Here is a 21,499-nt window from a genome sequence, read left to right on the forward strand (position 1 = left end):
TCGCTGGTTAAATATCTGTAGAAGTGCTTGGGCGGTGATTTTTTTTTCTTTTTTTTTTAGATGCACCTGCTATTGCGAGAGAATGTTGGCGCGCCTGAAGGTTAGCGTTCCTTTTTTTCCCTTACCCCGTGTGGCGGCTGCGGCAGAAAGGACAACAGTCGCCCTCCACGCCGGCGTTCGCGCCGTTGGAGACAACACACGTATGACGAATCAGCACATATTCATATAACCACCTGTGCTACCGCTATCAGATGCGCTGGCAATAACAACTTTGTTTTCCGCAGAATCACGCAACGAAACAACAAACGCTACCTAAATATTCCCGCCGCCAGGAATGTACGCCATTCCTTTAATAGAGCGAATATATATATATAGCTTGCTAGAAGCCTTCGGTAATTCGCGTACATATAGACAATTCTTGTCGATGATGTCTACACGATATATATATATATATAACTTTTCATTCGTTTCGCCTGTTTCGCGCTTTGGGGAATGCGAAACCGTCGCGAGAAGCCGAAACAGAAAACCTGCCGGACTACTTGGCGCAGTGACACGCGAGCAGGAACTGCGTCCATGTAGCCACATTGAAAGGAAATCAGCTACGCTTCATAGAGTTAATATACTAACTCTATGCTACGCTTCATCACGCGAGTCATTCGCAGCACTGTGCAAGCTGCAGGACTCCTTCGCCAATAGGAAGGCCGGATGCCCCACGAAATGTGTTCATCCGCGCCGCGTCGTCTGTTCACCGCCGCAGCAAATCGCGGTATACGACTTGCATGCACAAAGATTCTAACATGTCACGTATCGTTGTAACGCATCATTGTAACAAGCAAAAATAAAGTTCTCGAATAATCAGACAGTTACGCCCGGAACTGTATTCCGCTGCGCAAGGATATTGCCCGTGTAGGCCTCGTTCCTTTCGGCAGTGCTGCAAACGACTTGCGCGATGGAGTATAGGAGAGAGCCTTACATCACGCAGTCAGCTTTGGCAAAACATCCGTAAATATTCTAATATTTCAATATTCTCCGTAAATATTCGTAATATTCTTGGCAGCACCGGCCCATCACGTGACCTCTGAGACTCAGCATATCATTGGCCGGGAATTTTTGGGTTGCCGGTAGCATTTAATCAATGCGCACTTGTACGTCTGCCTGCCGTATTGACCCTTTTCGCAGAGTAGTTTGCTCTAGAGGAACGAGATGGCGGTTTCAGCGGCGCGCCATACGTTGCCTCAGCGAATGCGCACGAATACGAAACCATTACTGCTTCTGCCGCCCTGATACTGTGCGATCAGCTGTCGGAAATGCAACTGAGTGTTCGCTAATGTACTGTGCCCAATTCATGCTGCAAAATGTGCAACTATAAAGGGAAGATGTGTGCGGTAGTTAGCTGCAAAAATAGTGATTCGCATATTAAGGAATGGAATCAACCTGTGTCGCCACTGCTACATACGAACCTGTCTGTGTTGTCGGCCCTTCGTGATGCACGGCTTTCCTTGAGGATAAAAAAAGATAATTCATCCGCCAGCGCTGTATAGCTAACCTCCAAAGAAAGGACTTCAACTCCGGAACGTCGGTACTTAGAGTGAGTGCCGCTCGTTACAATTTAGGAAGTAGCGCCACTTACTGGCATATAAGCTTCTCGCACGTTATCTGCACACATCCACCCCTACTCGCGCGCAAACTTACGCCCACCCTATTGCCAACGTATCTATAATAAGTGAATGGGCGCACTCTTGAATCAATGTGCCGAAACATGAGTGACGGCGACTACACTGACAAGACACGAATGTTGGAAGCTGAACGTTTCGTGACGGTCCACAGAGTAAGCGAGGGACTAGCGTTAATAAGTCTTTGCTGCTAGCTACTACTATAGGTACAGAACATTTACATTCCAAGCTTTGTGCGCAGCAAGAACAAATCTATCGCAGCAGAGCACACCCGCGAGCGATTAGACTGAAAATAAACAATCAGATAGTGGCCGCACTGAGGAACCTTCTGAGTCAGAAACATGAAAAGCCGCTGCTTCAAAATGTTTGCCAAATAAAAGAAACAAGAGCACACTGATCCTGATTTAATTCATAAGCGGAAAGTTTGGACAGCTTGGAATACATTTCTAGCCCCGTTTTTACTACAATCAGCGTATACGCGGCTCGCGCCGTTTGGACAAGGCGTAATGAGCTCTGAAAGCACTTACATGTCATCTAAAGCTGCGGACAGAGCTTCGTGTAGTCCACACAGTCACCGTCTACGATATGCGTCAAAATGGAGATTCGCTGCGCCGGCACTGGCGTCACGCGCTTGCATTGTAAACACGGAGGCAAGGGAGGCAAGCAATGGACGCGTCACCACGTGATCAAACATGGCAGCGCCCATGGGAGCGCCGGGAAAAGGGTCAATAGCTGTGCCATGTAGAGCGGGAGGACTAAAACATACCGCGCGCTCTGACGTGACGATCACGTGTTGGGCCAACTCGTTTGGCTTCAATATAGCGTTGCACAACGCTCCCTCCTAGTTTTTGTTTTTTAATTACTCCATGCATGTAGCCTTTCCTTCGTTGCCACAGTGTTACCGGCCCGAGGTGGTGGCATAAAAATGAATCTGTTGAATGCTAAACACTCCTCCTACTTGGCCGCCCGAGAGTCGCGGAGATCTGTAGGGTCGCTGCTGATTTGCCGCCCAGCTTGTAGCAACCCGACCAAAGTACAATACGTGGTTTGGGTGACCAAGCCAATTAAGTATAGCGGCACGGCGAAATAAGTAAAAAGCTTTTGTTATCGCCATAAGCGGCAGCGCCTTTGTCGATGACAGTACTGACACAACGGCCCCGCTCGGCTTGTGATACAGAATAGATCTACGAACCATTGTTACAGCGCCCTCTCCTTGTGCATATACGCCTATACAATGGTCGATTGCGTATTGATCAGGAGCCGCATTCTGAAACGATCCACTTCGGCGATAGTATCACCTCGGCGACAATATCGCCGTCAGGCGCGCGCTGATTGGTGGTTGAGAAAAAGTAAATGATGACGTCGTGCTCAACCAGCCAATGAACTGAAATTTTGCTAAAACAGCCAATCAGCGTGCGCCGAAGTGGATCGCCACAGTGGATCGCCGAAGTGGATCGTTTCAGAATACGGCCCCAGTACAATGGCGGCGATACGACGACGCATTGTAGAGTATAGAGGCAGTTATGCAGATTACACGCTTTCCCAAAAAAGAGCATTAAAAAAATAAGGAAGAGCTTGACGTACGCTATCATTAATTGTGAGGGGCACACATTCGAACATTCCAAGTGTGCATTAAAAGGACACTAAAGACAAACATTAAAGTTTACACTGGTAAAGTATATTTCTTTCAGAAAAGGTTAGTGTCCTTAACTTCCCCCACAGAACGCTGATTACTAGAAGAGACATGAGCGTCCATAATGCCATTTTTTAGCGCCAGAACCAAAGCGCCGGCACCTAAGTGTGATGCCACGAACCTCGAGGAATTATATATCTTGCATTTGGCCCGTTTTGGGACAGTATACAGTCGAACCCGGATATATCGAACCCACACATACCGATTTATTGTGTATAACGAACAGCAGTAAAATCCCCTTGAAAATGTTTGCCTAAATTTCTTATTTTATATATCGAATTAGTCGCTGGTTTTTCTATGAAATACAACGTAGTCCATCTTTACCGGTAAGAATTAAGTCAACTAGACGCGAGCAGACGCCGACGAAGTCTGTGACGTCACGGTAATATGGCGCGGGAACTTCTAGGCGGCGTCGCAACCACACTTTCGTACGCCTTTACTTCCTTTCTGGTTTATTCGGCAGCTTTTCACGGTCAGAGTTATTTACTTTGCTCTTTAGAAGGATAGTTTGTCAATGCGCTCAATTTGCCTTTTTGTTTTTTTTAATGCGTAAGCACTTCTATGCCTGCCCAACGAGGAAACCCTGTCCGTCCGTCAGGTAAGACGAATCGCTATAAAGAAATTAAACGTATAAAACAAAATAAATTTGAAAGGAAAAAAAAAACGTTGGCGGTGGTGGGATTTGATCGTATACGACCCCCCTTTGAGAAGCCGAATGTCTTATACCCACCGGCTAAACGCTAAACACCATTTCTCCTTTTCTCTTAGGTGTCCCTTGAGAGTAATTCTCTATTCGAGAATTTGGGCCGATATTCCGAAGGCGAATATCGAGCGCCAAAAGCTCTAATGTTGGGCGAGGCGGTTCCCAGTGAAAATGAGCATACTCAACTGGGTTGTGCGGTCTCTAATTGCAAACGCTCGCTAAACAGGTTCAGTGTCACCCCTGTCTCTCCTCCTTCCGCCTCTCAATGAGGTGCTCGCGATGGAATCGCGCGACATCCTCAAAACAACTGACGCCCGCTAACGAACCATCATCAGCCTATTTTTACATGTCCACTACAGGACGAAGGCCTCTCCCTGCGATCTCCAATTACCCCTGTCTTGCGCTAGCTGCGTGATTCCAACTTGCGCCTGCAAATTTCCTAACTTCATCACCCCATCTGGTTTTCTGCCGACCTCTACTGCGCTTCCCTTCTCTTGGTATCCATTCTGTAACTCTAATGGTCCACCGGTTATCCGTCCTACGCATTACATGGCCTGCCCATTTCTTTTTATGAATGTCGATTAGAATACTCGGCTATCCCAGTTTGCCTTCTGATCCACGCCGCTCTCTTCCTGTCCCTTAACGTTAGGCCTAACATTTTTCGTTCCATCTCTCTTCGTGCGGTCCTTAACTAGTTCTAGAGCTTCTTTGTTCACCTCCAAGTTTCTGTCCCATATGTTAGCACCGGTAGAACGCAATGATTGTACACTTTTATTTTCGACGACAGTGGTAAGCTCGCAGTCAGGATTTGACAATGCCTGCCGTATGCCCTCCAACCCAATTTTATTGTCCTGTAAATTTCCTTTTCATGATCGGGGTCCGCTGTGATTTATTGACCTAGATAACGGACCACAGGATGCTTCAAAAGTTTCTTTGCGAGGTTTTCTTTTCTTTCCTTTTTCTTTTCTTTCTTTTGCTTTTTATTTCTTTTGTTTTTGCTAGTAATCCGTAATAGTTGCATCTCCCGTCGCCTTTCACTGCGTCCACGTTGGAGGTCATCTAGGAGATTGAATACGGCTGCGGCACTGAAACCTGGGGGCGCTGTTCATCAACGCCGCCTGCTTGGGGGCCCCGAAGCGACCGTATCACCATGGAGTCGCTCATAACGTAAAGGCGGCATCGGGTGTTGACTCGTCACAAGAACTGATAACAGACGCTTAGTACTTGTGAGGAGTGTGAGAAGCGGCGTATGCAGCTTCGCGCTTTGATGTACCAGTTGTTCTCGCTAGGCATACATCTGCGAAGGTTGTCTATCTAATCATGTCTGCGTTCGGATTCTCCGCACTGTCCTGGTTCACCAACTACCGCAGCACAAACACGGGTGAATGCGAGCACGTGCATATCTCGCGCTTTTTTCGCATATTGACAAGGAGGTTAAAATATTACTGTTTAAAAGAAGTTTATTTCACCGAAAACATTCTTAGAAATACATGTGCACTTGTTTTAAGGTACAAACAACATCGAAATACTAACGACAATGGCGCATACCCCGCACGTTATAGGGGCACATTATGGCGATTTAGGAGCACAACGGACAGTTGCCAATGGAATCAAATATTGTACAGACTGCTAACATACGGTACCTTGAAAAGCCCCCGAACTTGCTCTGGTTAGTCAGGAAATTTCCTCTTAATATCTATTTCGCATTATAAACAACATTAACGGAAACATCTACAAACAGCTTTTTTTAAGATTCCTTCATATACTTTAATATAACAACTCCACAAAGCAAGGCAAATATGCCTGAAACTATGTGTTTCGACGCAAAACATCTATCAGTATGGACAGCATAGGGGGTTCGCTGGCTAAAACCCCATATAACGAAAACACAATGCATGTCTTGGCTCCATATACTCGCGGACAGCTTTCTGTGGCTACGAAGGGAAATTTAAGCTACGGGCGCGTGGCTGCTCCACATGTGTTACGGCGCCAAGTAGTCCGGTAGCATTTGACAGTGCTTTTGGCTAGCTCGTAACAGAGGCTGAATCGACGCAGCTTCAACGTGTGACGGTTTCGCGTTTGCCCAGACGCAGAAGGGAAAAGCCGTAGAATGAGTCAACTTTTACTCTCAGTGGTGTGTTCTGTCTTATTGAACTGTTGCTAACAAGGTGTTTACGCTTTCTCTTCCCCAGCCCATAGACTAACGTGGATTAAAACGCGGGACTCTTTTCAGAAGCGTTCTCACTTGTGCACGCTTTGCCTCCGTAGCTTTCCCTTCATAGCTACAAATAGTTGTCCGCGAGTATAGTAATACTATTGACACGCACACTTGGTTATTTTTATCCGGTGACCGCATTTCACCAGCTAACAAAAGTTAATGGTTATCGCTCAGCAGAGGAAGCGTAGCGGTGCGCGAATATTCGAAACTTTCGAATAACGAATCGAATAGTGTCCATTCGATTCGGTCTTCGAATCGAATAGTCACTGTTCGTAAATGCGAATATTTTTCGAATACTTTTCGAATATTTCGGAACGTCAACTGCTCCCAGATATACATAAAACTGGAGCGAAAAGACGGTAAGTTTTCACGCCCGCGAGCTTACAGTACAGACATAAACCATGAGAACTTGCGCAGTGGAGCAGGCTACGTCACTTAGGTAGCCATACTTTAAAGGCTGTGCAGCGATTATTCGCACACTCTGAGGAGCGCCGTACATGCGAAGAAGCTGGCTGTTAGCTCCTAATGCTCCATTTCTGCTCTTTATAATAAACAACGCTTCATAACGTACTCTGTAATGACAGAAACTTCGTAATTTTGGAAATGCTGGGATGGGAACATCGTTTTATATTAACTGTGACAACGCGGCTGTTCATCACTCGAAAACTTATTCGATTCGATTCGCTTCCGGCAATATAGACGCGCCTTTCTGTACCAGAAGTTTCTCAAGTGTCATATCTGTGGTCCCATCTGTTGTCTACGTTGTCGCCGAGCCTCGTGTAATCAAATTCTGTACAAGATGGGGAATACTGGTGTACATTCTGGAACTTACGTACGCGAGCACAAACGATTACGCTGGAAGGTTCATTGGACCATGTACAAATAGCCGACGCGTCTGATTCTCACATCAGATTTCGACGATCGTCGGCTGTGCTCGCCGCTCTCGTTGTGCTTTAAGTGTCACCTGCTTTTGTGTCGACGTGAGAGAGAGACAGTAAACATTTTATTACAAAAAAGAAAAGGGTAGTAAGAGTGAGACAAGCACAACCGATCTTAGACAAGTACCCGACCACCCAAACCATGACCCAAACTAACGTTTGACGACGTCACACAAGCACCGTTCGTCACGCACGCACGCACGCACGCACGCACGCACGCACGTTTGCGGAAGTGCCGCATACATCCTCATTCTTGTAGGCCCTCCGCCGAAGCGCAAGTGCGTTATTGAACTAATTGAATTTCTCGGAGTAAAATGCGTCATAAAATTCGTAAAGTAAGACTTAGACACAACCTGCAGACATGATACAGCATCGGGTGGTAATTCTATTACACGAGAAAACATATTTCTATTACGGGGAAACTGAAACACAAAGCTCTTTTCTATAGCTGCCGTTTAAAGTCTGTCTAAATGGCCGCGGTCACTAGGTGGCGGTACTGTTTTTTGGGGTAAGCACCCCACGAAAAATGCCGACCAACTAGAGGCTAAGAGCTTCGCTTTAAAACGCAGACAACGCATTTGCTTCTCGCAATACACTCTCAAGCGCATCCCCATCCCGTCGCCGCCACGTGCAATCGATGGGGGCCCCGGGTCATTCGGGCATTGCCCGGAACTAAGCCGCTCACGACGCTGCCAGAGAAATCGTCCAGCAGGCGCGTCACCCGTCATCGTATCTCTCTCTCTCGCTGCAGTATAGGAGCACACCACGCTATATTTACTGGCGACAGTGACGGTTATCTGCAGCAGGCCATGCGCAAGTCTTGGCGAGGAGCGTACGCTATGCCATTCCTGGAAACAGGCTGACGTTTACGCTTGCGCGTAAAAGGGGAGAGAAGAGAGAGAGAGGAGACTGGATGTAGTATACTCACCGATAGAGTGGGCGATGGTTATTCTCTGCGTGTAGAAGAGGTAGAAGGCCCAGAAGGTGGCGCTGATGTAGAAGATGACGTCGCGGAGGAATGGCCTCTCCATGACGTTGAAGTCTTGCGTCAGGTACACCGAGCCGGCCACCACACACGTCACGAAGATGCCCGCGCCTGCAACGGAATCACCGAATGTTGCCCATTGCACGGACAGGAGGAAACGCCGTAAGGACGCAACGTATAGGCGAACCCCCTCACTTTGGGGCAACGTCGATTGTTACGATACACGAGGAGAGCGTGTCGGTATCCTAAGAAGTTTCTGTTGCTTCGGTGCCACAATGCTGCAGACGGACAGTGCATGCTAGGTCGTTTGTCGCCCGAAGTGACAGCATCCCGACCACCTGCCGAAGTGCATTTCTCGTATAGATACGGTCAATGCAAAGAGAGACAGTGCTTGCTGAAAGTTATCAGACCATTAATATAGGACACATGATACAGGGCACGGGACGCAAGGCGAGGCTGCCAACTGACGGATTTCTCTCGCACTTGGTAGCAAACATTTCGCGCAGAAACTTTCGCGCATGGTCAGCATTCCCAGGACACTTTCAAGCTGACCTGCCGCGGTGGCGTGGCCACCGCGGGATCGAATTCAAACCGCGGCGGCCGCATTTCGATGGGGGTCAAGTGCGATAACACCCGTGCCATACTGGCGCGGAATCGCCACACATTTGCAGCTCTTGTAGACACTGGCGCCATAGTTGTTCGTAGTGATTTTGTAGGAAACTCTAATAAGCTTTCGTCCGGCTAAAAATTCCCTCCTGGCATGCAGAAGGTCAACTGCCAATGTCTTCTTTATAATCCTTGCATTTATTACCTACCGTACGTAAGTCGAATAAATAGGAACGACAGGCTTATATGACTGTTCCAGCTAAACCGACGGCTAATTCGCGCTCAGACATTGCATAGTAAGTAGTATTTTGCAGTGAGTTTCGCTTAATTAATATCAGCTAGGTTTCCAAGAATTACTTGCAGACCTTTGTCCACAATAAATCCAAGGTGGGGTTCGTCTGTGGCGACGCCACCAAGTAATGCCCGAAAATGTAGCAATAAACTAAACTCTCCGGAAAAAAAAGTCTACCTCTGTGCGATATTTGAGCGAGAACGAGCAAAAGTAGATTAGAACGAAGAGCCGTGCACACCTGATAGTCCAATTCATGCAACACTTAGCAGAACGCCTTCATGGGGCGACTGCATTTACACGGAAAGCATGCTTACCGAACAGCTCCCCGATGACGAGCTCGGGTCTTGCCTGCTGGATGCCCGCCAGCGACGACAAGATGTCCGGTGCCCCATTGCCGAACGCCAAGAAGGTGACGCCCTTACGGCCGTCCAGCCAAAGTCAAGGATCACACGCGTACCGAGCGGTGAGAATTGCGGACACAGCGAAACGGCGTTCATGACGTCGCTGGAGGATAAATGGACCTCGTATGCAGCACTAAGGCCACTACGGACAAACAGAATGTTTTTTAAACAAAAGGGGCGCTGGGTGCGACTGTATAGGCAAGCTGCTCGTGTGGAGAAAAAAAATTATAACTACAAAGCGTAGGACGCATTGAAAGAAGTCCAGTTCAGTTAAAGCGGTGCAGACGACAAAAATCTTAAATAATTTAAAATAAAAAAGCAAGAGAAATCAAACAAAACAAGTGGACGCGCGAAACAAGAACGAACGAATGGCAAGGCACGATAGGTATACAGCAGATGAAGGGAAAACAAACAAACGAACACACATACAAACAAACAAAGAAACAGACAGGCAGCCAGAACAATCACCCACAGAAAACAAATTCAAGCCCGAACGGCTTGAGCAGCGCCCGTTATACATGGACGAAACTATCACACAAAATATAGAGCAAAAAGGTGAAAATTTGCACCTGATTTTTATTGTTTACAATACATTCTCTCGTATCCCGTTGTCGCTGCTTCCAGCGTGAAATCCAGAATGTACAGGCTTTCAGACGAGGCACGCTATATCCCTCTCGCTTTGTTTCTTTTCTGAGGCCAACTTAATCTAATTCGATTCACTTCCCAAAAATTTCTTTGACAGAAAATACATCATTAAAGCAAGGGAACATCTCCGATCGCCAGTCAAGCTTTGGAACCCAAGAAACAACGGTCAGCAGATGAACATATTTGAATGCTGTATGCATTTATCCCTCTTCTGCAAAAATAATATGCGACATTGCGAGCGTACTGTCACAGCCTTTGTCAATAGAAATGAAGCCACTAGGAATATATGACCATTGCCGATTGACGCGGACGCATCGTACCGATCCCGTGGAATGTCTGGCGCTATGAAGAGCTCTTAGATGTGAGTTCGAAGGTTCGCCTTACTCTCTAGAGCTTTCGAGTGGTGCGAGTATAACTGGCGATCGATTACAGATCTCACAGTATACTCAGCACAGCGGTCATTTCTTTAAATTATGCAGGTGAGTTGCCGCATCGCATAATCAGACAAGTAAAAGAAAAGCGTGCAATTCAACATCGTGAAAGAACCACTGCAGTCCCTCTGGGAACTTCTCCATTCGGTGCTATTCAAAACAATGTCAAATTCCGCCACGTTGCCGAATACCGCCATGTTGGCGTTTTGGCCCAATAGGAGAGCGCGTAGTCGCCTTGTGAGCCAATCAGAAATGACAAGATGGCGAATTCGACAGTGATGGCGGAATTCGCTAATGCCCCGGAATAACAATCCTTGTCTGTCACCAAGCGGTTGTAATAAATCGGTACAACTGGCTTCAACGTAGCTCCACTTTCAATTCTTTGGTGGCATCTTCAGTCTTCCGGGACACAGTCGCAATGCAAGCAGCTGTGGTGCCATCCTGGAGGCTCTGAAATTCCCGACGTGTATAGTCGAATTCCGCCATCTTGGCGTTTTGAGCCAATCAGAGAGAATCCGCGTGGCAGCCCTGTGAGCCAATCAAAACTGAGAATATGGCTAACGGGATAATATGGCGGAACTTGACAGCGTCCAGATTACCCCCCCCCCCCCCCCCTCGTCCCCCATAGGGGCCGAGTATCTGTTGTTGACTAAGAAGCCAGGCACTTGGGTTGCGTTCTACATTGGTCGCCCGTTGTCGACCCCGCAGGCTGCGGTCACGTGCTACGTGGCTTCGTTTCTTTCGACAGAGGCTGTACGTATTTGCACTGAATTTGTACCCAGTGTGTCCAAAAGACGACCTGAACGGAGGTGAAATCAAAAGTCCACGACAATAGAACAGAAGGATGCAAAAATAAAACAAAATAAAAAAACACACAGAAAAGGATACAGCAATATTCTGAGACAGGTGCAACGAGTCCGATATCACGATGAGCGACGGCGTCAAGCTGTGAAGAAAGAGAGAGAGAGAAAGAACATCCTCTTCATAAAATAGACACGTCAAAGAACGCCCGAGAAATCGATGGCATTCTAAAGCGTCATTGTTAAATTAAATCATGAGACGGGACGTGCGAAAATGCCACGAGGAGAAGATGAAAGTTCAACGCACCGTGCCGAGCCTTTCTTCTTTACTCGGTCATCCGTCTTTACGTTGGCTATTACGTGTCTGCAGCCAAGAGTCAAATCCTAATATCCCGACTTGCAACCTTAAAGGCGCGTTCCCGCTGACATGGAAATACATAGAACTATACTCTATATATTCTGCATACGTATATTATTGCATAATGGTTCTTCCGCTCGTCGAACTTTGCGAGCTCTCATAGCCTGAACACAGACAAGTGAATGCTAATTTGAAAATGTCCTATTTTTATGTACGCACTGCCTGCAGTCAAGTGTAAGCTACTATTCAAGTTATACAAGGTCAAGAAAGCTTAAACATGGCCCCAGAAGCCCTTGCTATCTGTCCTCAACAAACTTTGGCGTTTTTACGACGTGAGATCTCATAATGCGCAAAACTAAAACAACAAGTAAGGAATAATGCAAACTACCCTAATTTTCTGGAACAAATATTACGTACCGTTCACAATCGCAGCTGCAGTAGAGAAAAGATGGTAATTCATGCGCACTACACAAGGAACAGCGTGTCGATAGCAAAGCCTCAAGTGTCTTGGCCAAAGCTACTGGACAGTATCCCCTTCCATTCCCCGCGCGCAGGGTAGCCAGCTTGGGCAAAGGCTCAACTACCCTCACTGCAATTCCTCCTCCCCTACGTTTTCGTGTTATACATACGGGCTGCCTTACCGAAGACTCGGTTCGGAGCAGTGATCGACAGGCTCAAGAAAGGAACTCCGTCACGCTGCATCGTTATTGCCTGGTGTGTCCTTTTCCGTTTTTCAGCGAATGAACTGATGGATCAACTGACGATGCCAACGTCGTATGGCTGGAACACCTCAGTAAAGGACGCTGGCATGACCAGCTTCACGACAGCCGCCGACGAATGCATTGCAGTAGCCTCTAAATGCATAACTAAGAGATTAAAAACTTCGTAGCCAGTACCCTATATGACCCTGCGCAACGGTGCACGTATCCAGAAGATTACGCAAGAGGCAATGCTACGTGGAAAGGCCGGGCATGACGCAGTGGACGACGCATAGCGTATGATTTATTGATGACGTTTAACATCTCAGAGCAAGCGCAGGGCTTTGAGAGAGGTCTTAGCGGGGTGCTCCTGGTCAATCTTGACCACGCAGGGTTCTTTATTATATCTCCAAATATAAATGCACGAATGTTCTCGTAAACTTGGCGCAATCTTCTTCTTCTTCTCTTTACGTACAATTTACGGCCTAGCTAGATTATTTCACGTTCAGAACGCGCAATTCTCCTCTTATATGAAGGACCTATTATACTGCTCCACTCGGCGACTGTGAAACGACCTTGACATCCTCCAACGTCGCTTAGGAAAAGTCCAAATGGGACGAGATTCAGCGAGAGTCACACAATTTGCACACGCAAGATTGCGAACAATGCATCGAGCATAAAAAAAAAGGAAAGGATTTAGCACTGGTGGCACAGCGTATAGTGTTCGTAAACTCACAAGTCGTCAGCCGTGATCCCCAGGCCCACGAACATGATGAGGAGGCCCAATGCCTGGATAGACGGAGAAAAAAAAAGTTAGAGATAAGCGGTAAACGTGGTACACCTTCAAGGTTTCGATGAAACGTTTAACATTGTTTCACTTTTAACGCTGAATACACTCAGTCTCAAGCCCAGCAGGTGATATGCTCAGCCCAGCAAGCCAAGTTCTATTTCGCTATTCAAATACATGCAAATTAAGCGCAGCGAAAATGCTGTTGCGAGACAACTGCGCTACACCGATGCGAATTAAATGCGTTGCATTTCAGATAAAGAAGTTAGGTTGTAGTGATTCTAGGAAGCATAACTTTGATTTAGGACCTGGAATGTCTTGCCAAAATTCCCCAACATATTCGTAAGTTAAAAAACAAACTGGGGCACGAAGTTTACAAACTCATGACAAAAAGAGATATAGCAGTTATGTAAACTTCATTTGTTACAGCATTTAAGGCGGACAAATTTAATGTGAATATTTGTAGCTTACGATAAATTGTTGCTTTGTTTACGCAGGTTTTGCAAAATTCGTGTAACAGTTTATTCCTATACTTGCGAGAGGTGTAGGATGCCTCAACTTTGTCCGCTTCAGATTTATTGTTAGGTGCTGTTGACAGCAGTGCGTTAACGTATTTTTTCAGTGCTGAGCTATAGTGTTGTAAACTTGATAGTTCAGTATTGTTCTTGAATTTTGAAACTATCAAGAATTTTTGTGAACAAATTGACAGCCTAATAAAAAAAAAAAAGATCCGCTTGCTACAGTCGCTAGATTTTAGCTTCTTTTTCACGCAACAAATCTGATAAAAATCGGCGCCGTGGTTACCGAGAAATCCGATTAATTTATCCGTTCTGCTGTATTTAGCTTCCTCTTAACTCTGAATAGTTTTCTCAAGTTTACCGCCAACCTTATCTAGAGGTCTACAATGTAAAAAAAGCCCACCAAAGCGCAATAGCACAATGTTTTACGAATTCGTGCTGTAGCGTGTTCTTTCAAACATTTTTTTTTGCTATTTTCTGCTGAAAAAGAGGCCTATCGTTTCTTAGGAAAAATGAAAGACAAACTTCCATGTTTGAATGTGGCGCCCAAACCGCCTCTGCTTTGGCGTCAGTGTGACGTCGGTGATTTCAAGGCATTTTTACCATCGCGTGTCTGGCGCCGTTCACAAAACCGGAAATACGCTTTGCCATACTTTTGCATACTTTTGCGCGCAAGCTATCAAAAAAGTGATAGATTTAGTGTTCGCTCCCACTTCGATACAACGCGATACTTTATTGCTCAGTAATTCATTAGCCTCGAGCAGATTATCTCTTCGGACCCGTGACGTCACAGAGACCTAGTGCGGGAATGTGAAGACGGTGTCGCCACCTTCGCTTCGTTTGTGCATATGTTCTGGCTTATCGGTTATTCGCTGACGCTAAGTCTTATCTGCTCGGCCACAGAGTTTCGTACGAAAATTACTACATGGAAACAAAGAGTCATGGGAACCGTCCCCCCATAGCCAGGAAGAACAAGCCCAAAAACAAGCCATCTGTCAAGCCCAGGCCACCGCCGGAAGCCAACTGATTCCGGCCGACGTCTAGGGGGGAGGTAGACGGGGAAAGGGAGAGCTGCGTCTCACCCCGATCACCCATACTCTCTGACGGGTGCAAATAAAGTGCTTTCTCTCTCTCTCTCTCTCACTCTTTCTCTACAGGAACCACAAGCATGGCGCTTCAGTCACCTCGGAGGTATGATGAGCAGCATACATGAATCTGGCTAAACTTCAGTCCTCCTGGCTTCAAATGGTCTCTCCTTTTTCTTTGCGACTTCGCAAATCGATCAGTTGGAACACATTGACGTTATCAATGCCACAATCCGCAGTGATTTTTACATGTGCGCAGATATCAATCGACTTGCTGTGTTTAGAAAACAGCGATTGCTTCGAAATTTAAAAAATAAAGCTTCATAAATAACGTCACAAGAACGTACGAAGCTACCAGGCATGAAGATTAGATAAATAGATGTTCTACTCATCATTCGAGCGGTAGCTCAACGATCCCAGCGCCCCTCTAGTGAGTCTTGTTGAAAACTCCATGTTGCTTGGTATACCCGAAGTCCCCGCAGGAAATTACTCTGGTACCGTTCTACAGCGCCGGACAGGGGACGTTCTATCGCACGAATTGTTTAATATAGATTGGTAGTAGACTAGATAGAAGCACGACTAAAGGTTCTGGCGTCGTGGTGCGAGAAGGCGGGCTATTTATACCCTTGCCTCATTACTTTTTTTGTGCCCCCCCCCCCCCCCACCGAAAAAAAATTATAATAGTAATTTCCTCCTGAATTTTCTGCATTTTGGACGCGCAGGAAAGAAAAAATACTAGGAGGGAGCGCACGTGACAATCTTGAAACCTAATCAAAAATATGAAGTGAAGGCTCTTGGGAAACGGGCCCTCACCAGGCAAGCGTTTATTATTATTATTATTATTATTATTATTATTATTATTATTATTATTATTATTATTATTATTATTATTATTATTATTATTATTCAAGCGAAGCTTGTAATGCCTGACTCGCGCCGTCGGTGTGGCTGTCGTCGTACGGGCAAAACCAAGTCCTCCTCACCCGCCGCTTGCGGCCGGAAACCCTCCTGCCCACAGCCGCTTGACAGGTTCTCCTCCTCACCCGCTCCGCACTCGCCGTTGCGGCGTTGAAGGAATGGCAGCGGGAGCGGGACCGTGAACGTGCTCGTGTTCGCAGGGCGAATCTACCGTTTCGCATCCACCAACAACCGTGTCTCTTTAAATAAGACACTATTCGATTCGTTATTCGAAAGTTTCGAATATTCGCACACCGCTACGCGTCCTGCGTTGAGCGATAACCTTTAACTTTTGTTAGCCGGTAAAATGCGGTCATCGGATAAAAAAAAAAAGAAAGCAGTGGCTTAGCTCGGGCTATGCCAGGAGATACGTAGCGTGAGCGAAAGTTCAGCTGGTTATTCTTAGCTTTCCTGGTTGTCTAGGGTTAGCTTGATTATCACGCTTACTGCTGCTTCAATGACACGCACACGGTATACGCATTATGTGACGCATATATATATATATATATATATATATATATATATATATATATATATATATATATATATATATTGCTCAACGTCTGGTTGCTTCTCTATTGCCACAAAGACGGCTCGGTGGTCAGTGTAGTAACAAGCTGCCGTCTCTATGGCCCCAACGAAGTATTTATTGAATTGATTGTCTGTCTGTGATACACAAGCTCAATGGTGGTTCCCCATTGGGTCGTCAGTACAGTTGGAACACTGGCTAAGTCCAGGTTAAACGTGTCCTTCAAAGGAACACCAAGAGAGTCTGGAGCACGATTGAAGTCACCAGCCACCACACACAGTTCACTTGCCGCACGACTAGGTATAGACGTAGCCACTACGTCTATAGTGTCTTTAACTGAATTGTTCGGCGACACGTACACGGCTTCGATGACTACACCACTTTCGTCAAGCTGAACGGCGCAGGCTTCACCCTTGGGCACCGCTACGTTTGGCAGTTCACTGGCAGCAATCCCATTCCTCACATAGATACAGACTCCAGAGCTTCTGGTAACGTCAACACGACTGGCATAAGCAACCATGCTAAACTCGGGCATTGTGACAGCTTGTGATCCCGTGGCAACATCAAACTCTGGCAAAAAGAACACGACGGATCTGAACGAAGGGAATCCGTGGCGAAAGTAAACGTTCGGCCACATCGTTCAGAACCGGTAGACTTGGTGGCATGGGCGGGTAACGATACTCATATTCTGCTTAACGAGAAAGTTCTTGCACGTTGTACAAACCCGCGCCACGATTTCACCCCACTCAGGCGGCGCCGCTAAACTGGATGTTTCACGCATGGCACTACTTACCGGCGTCAAGTCTTTCATGTGCCACAGTCTTTCACACACGTCGCACACATATCCAAACGGATTGTTTACGAAGTCCGTCTCGAAGGTCCGAGTCGCACTGGCGCTTTCGCTAAGTTTCACCGTATAGTCAGTCAATCGGCGAGCCTTGACGTCATCGACGGCGTCTTGTTGTTGCTGCTGCTGAGATGGTCGGGCACGTCGCTCAGCCTCCTAGCTACGCCGCTTTGCTAGACGTTCCTCCCTTTGCTCCGGTGTCTCCGCAGCACGTTTAGCCTTCTTATGTTCGTTCTTCCTACGCTCAACTTCTAATTGCCAGGCAACTACTTCGGGATCCGATGAGTTAAGCGTCTCCGCTCTTCTGCGCCGCTGAGCAGCAATTTCGCTCTCCTTCTCCATATACCACACTGGAAAACGCCCAGCGCAAACAATCAAACGCCCAGCGCAAACGGCGAGCTCCTCGCGCATGCGCAGCACGACTCTCCAGGAGCCACGCGAAACGGCTCAACCTCGGCCAGTGTAGCTCACGCTACAATAAGGAAGTATGCGTGCCAATAGTATATATTACTATACTCGCGGACAACATTCTGCGGCCCTGAAGGGAAAGTTTTCCTAATAATGCGGCCGAAATTAAGCGATATTTAGAATTCTGGTTTTACTTTTGCCTATTTTCTTTCGCGGGAAGGTACTAAAGCTACAAACTGCGGTTGAAAACTAATCAAGGTACATGAATGAAATTTTGCTTCCAAAATGGAAATTCTTTGAACTCTAATTTATCCAAAATTTAGCTTCCTTGAGCGTATAGTTACCGGGCTGTTTGCAACAGAAGTTTGCGATATTTGACAATCTTCAAAAGCAAATTATGCAAAAAGTAAAAATTATTTTGGTGCGTCTAGGAAACAGATAAATATGTCCTAAAGCTACACAGCAAGCCGCAATGCAGTAAATGCGGTAGTCTCTTCTAAATATGGTCACAACTAGACACAGTTCGCCAAAACCATGTATCTCATGCTTGTTCTTGAACACTTATTTCTAAATCACATTAATCAATTTCTTTATATTACATATAGTTGGAATTTACAAGAATTAAGCTGTTTATGATATATACGACAACTTTATATCCTAAGTAGAAGAGCCGCCACGGTTGCTCCAAAAGTACTGAAAACGGGGGGGCGCGTGCCGCCGGAGTGGGACCGCCACGTTTTAGCAAGCGAACCCCCTATGCTGTCCATACTGATAGACGTTTTGCATCGAAACATATAGTTTCAGGTATATTTGTCTTGCTTTGTGTAGTTGTTATATTAAAGGATGTGAAGGAATCTTAAAAAATTATTATCTGTAAATGTTTATATTAAGGTTGTTCATAATGCAAATTAGATATGAATATAAAATTTGCTGACTAACCAGAACAAGTTCGGGGGCTTTTCAAGATACCGTATGTTAGCAGTCTGTAAAAATATGGCTCCATTGGCAATATATGGTCTCGCTGCCGCGCCTGCATAACGTGCCCTATTGAGGGTATGTGCCATTAACGTTAGTATTATTGCGATAGCAATTATATGGACCCTCAAAAGCAGATTTATGCCGTCGCCGTCGCCGTGAGGTTCCGTATGACGTCAATGAAGATGAAATCGTCGCCGCGCGCCGAACGCTGTATGTGCGAGTGAAAGGGCGCGAGGGGCGCGCGCTTTCACGGGGAGTGAACGCACGGCGGAGAACAAACGCGCGTTCTGCGCCGTGCTCGCTTAAGGGCTGCAGAAGTAGGCGTCTCTTTCCTCCTTTACAATCACCATATATGTAGAGCAAACGCGCCTTCTTCCGATGCGCGAGAGTCCGTGGGGGAGGGGGGAGGGGGAGGGAAGGGAGGCGGCGTTTAGCTGCGGCACCAAATGCTTATTTATATCAGAGGCTCCGGCAACAGTCACCAACGCCGCACGCATTTTGAGCGAACGCGGGCAAAACGCCGACGGCGTCGACAACAGTTGTGCGTGTTGCCGGTGCTGCTGCATGTCCAAGTTTATACACCTGATAAAGCTACTATCATTACTCCGTATAGCTCTCTACAAGTTTGCTATCGCAATTGATGCTTCGCCTTTCAGGTGAAACTGCGACAACTTTTTTTCATATTTTCTTATACCTGAAAACGAGTGCACATGTATTTCTAAGAGTGTTTTTGTTGAACTGAACTTTTCGTAAACAGAATGAATTCCGTGGATACACAATGATTACAAATAAGCGTCCCTTGCAATTATTTAACCTCTTTCGAAAAAAAGTTGTCGCAGTTTCACCTGAAAGGCGAAGCATCAATTGCGATAGCAAATTTGTAGAGAGCTATACGGAGTAATGATAGTAGCTTTATCAGCTGTATAAACTTGGACATGCAGCAGCACCGGCAACACGCAGAACTAATGTCGACGCCGTCGGCGTTTTGCCCGCGTTCGCACAAAATGCGTACGGCGTTGGTGACTGTTGCCGGAGACTCTGATATAAATAAGCACTTGATGCCGCAGCTAAACGTCGCCTCCCTTCCCTCTCCCTCCCCCCCCTCCCCCCCACGACCTTTCGCGCGTCGGAAAAAGGCGCGTTTGTTCTACATATATGGTGATTGTAAAGGAGGAAAGAGACTTTTGCAGCCCTTAAGGGAGCACGGCGCAGAACGCGCGTTTTTTCTTCGCCGTGTGTTCACTCCCCGGGAAAGCGCGCGTCCCTCGCGCCCTTTCACTCGCACATACAGCGTTCGGCGCGCGGCGACGATTTCATCTCCACTGACGTCATACGGAACCTCACGGCGACGGCGACGGCGACGACGACGGCGACGCCGACGGCAGAAATCTGCTTTGGAGTGTCCATATAATTGCTATCGCAATAAAAGCGCGAGATATGCACTTGCTCGCATTCACCCGTGTTTGTGCTGCGGTATAGTTGGTGAACCAGGACAGTGCGGAGAATCCGAACGCAGACATGATTAGACAGACATCTTTCGCAGATGTACGTATGCCTATAGTGAGAACAACTGGTACATCGAAGCGAAAGCTCCATAAGCCACTCCTCACAAGTACTAAGGGTCTGTTAGCAGTTCTTGTGACGCTTGAACACAGGATGCCGCCTTTACGTTATCACCGACTCCATGGTCATACGGTCGCTTCGGGGCCTCAAAGCAGGCGGCGTTGATGAACAACGCCACCGGTCTTTCACTGCCGCAGCCATATTCAATCTCCTAGATGACCTCCAACGTGGAAGCAGTGAAGTGCGACGGGAGAAGCAACAATTACGGATTACTGGCAAAAACAAAAGAAAGCAAAAGAAAGAAAAGAAAACCTCGCAAAGAAAGTTTTGAAGCATCCTATGGTTCGTTATCTAGGTCAATTAATCACAGGGGACCCCGATCATGAGCAGGAAATTTAGAGAACAATATAATTGGGTTGGAGTGCGTACGGCAGGCATTGCCAAATCCTGACTCGGAGCTTACCACTGTCGTTGAAAAGTGTACAATCATTGCATTCTACCGGTGCTAACATATGGAGCAGAAACTTGGAGGTTAACAAAGAAGCTCGAGAACAAGTTAAGGAGCGCACAAAGAGCTATGGAACGAAACATGTTAGGCCTAACGTTAAGAGACAGGAAGAGAACGGTGTGGATAAGAGAACAAACGGGGATAGCCGCGTATTCTAATCGACATTCAGAGAGAAAAAATGGGCAGGCCATGTAATGCGTAGGACGGATAACGGGTGGACCATTAGAGTTACAGAATGGATACCAAGAGAGAGAGAGAAACAACTTTATTTAAGTGAAAATAAATTTCACTGAGGGATGGTGGTCAGGCGGTGCCTGGCCGCCACCTCCTCGGCTCGTTGAATGGCCCGGAGTTGCACGTCGAGGCTAGAGTTTCGGAGCACGTTATCCCACGCTTCGGGCGAGGGAGTGGTCAGGAGATCAGGCGGGGGTGGGTCCCCGCTGCAGTCCCAGAGTATGTGGGCAAGGGTGGCGGTCGTGCCGCACTGCGAACAGTGTGGGCTAAAGAGGTCGGGGTATATGTGACTGTATATTTGCGGGCAAAGGAACGAATGCGTCCGGAGGCGGCGCCAAACGATTTGCTGGGGTTTCGTGAGTTTGGGGTGCGGTGGCGGTTTCGTTTGGCGAGCGAGGCGGTAGTGTTGCGCGATTTCGTGATACGAGGAGAGAGGCTCGCCGGGGCCCTCCTCGGGATCCGTGGCACTGCCCGCTGCTCGGTTGACGAATCCTCGAGCTTGCCGGTGGGCGGCCTCGTTTCCCGGGTTGCCCGCGTGTGCAGGGACCCAAACTAGCGAGATGAGTGGGGTGTCCTCGTCGTCAGACTGACGAGCGAGGGGTTGAAGAAGGCGTAGGGTGCCAGGGGTGACGGTGCAAAGTGAA

The 21,499-nt window shown here is 47.1% G+C and overlaps 1 protein-coding gene across 3 annotated transcripts in view; it reads right to left on the reverse strand.

Annotated features, from left to right (window-relative positions):
• The window catches only part of LOC119446366 (mitochondrial sodium/calcium exchanger protein), a 150,170-nt gene that overhangs the window by 41,529 nt on the left and 87,142 nt on the right, over positions 1 to 21,499 (reverse strand). For all 3 annotated transcript variants that reach the window (XM_037710777.2, XM_049664095.1, XM_037710778.2), the window contains exons 3-6: positions 13,178 to 13,230; positions 11,474 to 11,531; positions 9,423 to 9,525; positions 8,154 to 8,321 (exon numbers count right to left, since the gene is read on the reverse strand). In XM_037710777.2, the coding sequence (XP_037566705.1) occupies positions 8,154 to 8,321; positions 9,423 to 9,525; positions 11,474 to 11,531; positions 13,178 to 13,230 (382 nt within the window). The remainder of the gene's footprint in view (positions 1 to 8,153; positions 8,322 to 9,422; positions 9,526 to 11,473; positions 11,532 to 13,177; positions 13,231 to 21,499) is intronic.

Source organism: Dermacentor silvarum, chromosome 3, assembly GCF_013339745.2.
Source record: "Dermacentor silvarum isolate Dsil-2018 chromosome 3, BIME_Dsil_1.4, whole genome shotgun sequence".
Classification (NCBI taxonomy): Eukaryota; Metazoa; Arthropoda; class Arachnida; order Ixodida; family Ixodidae; genus Dermacentor; species Dermacentor silvarum.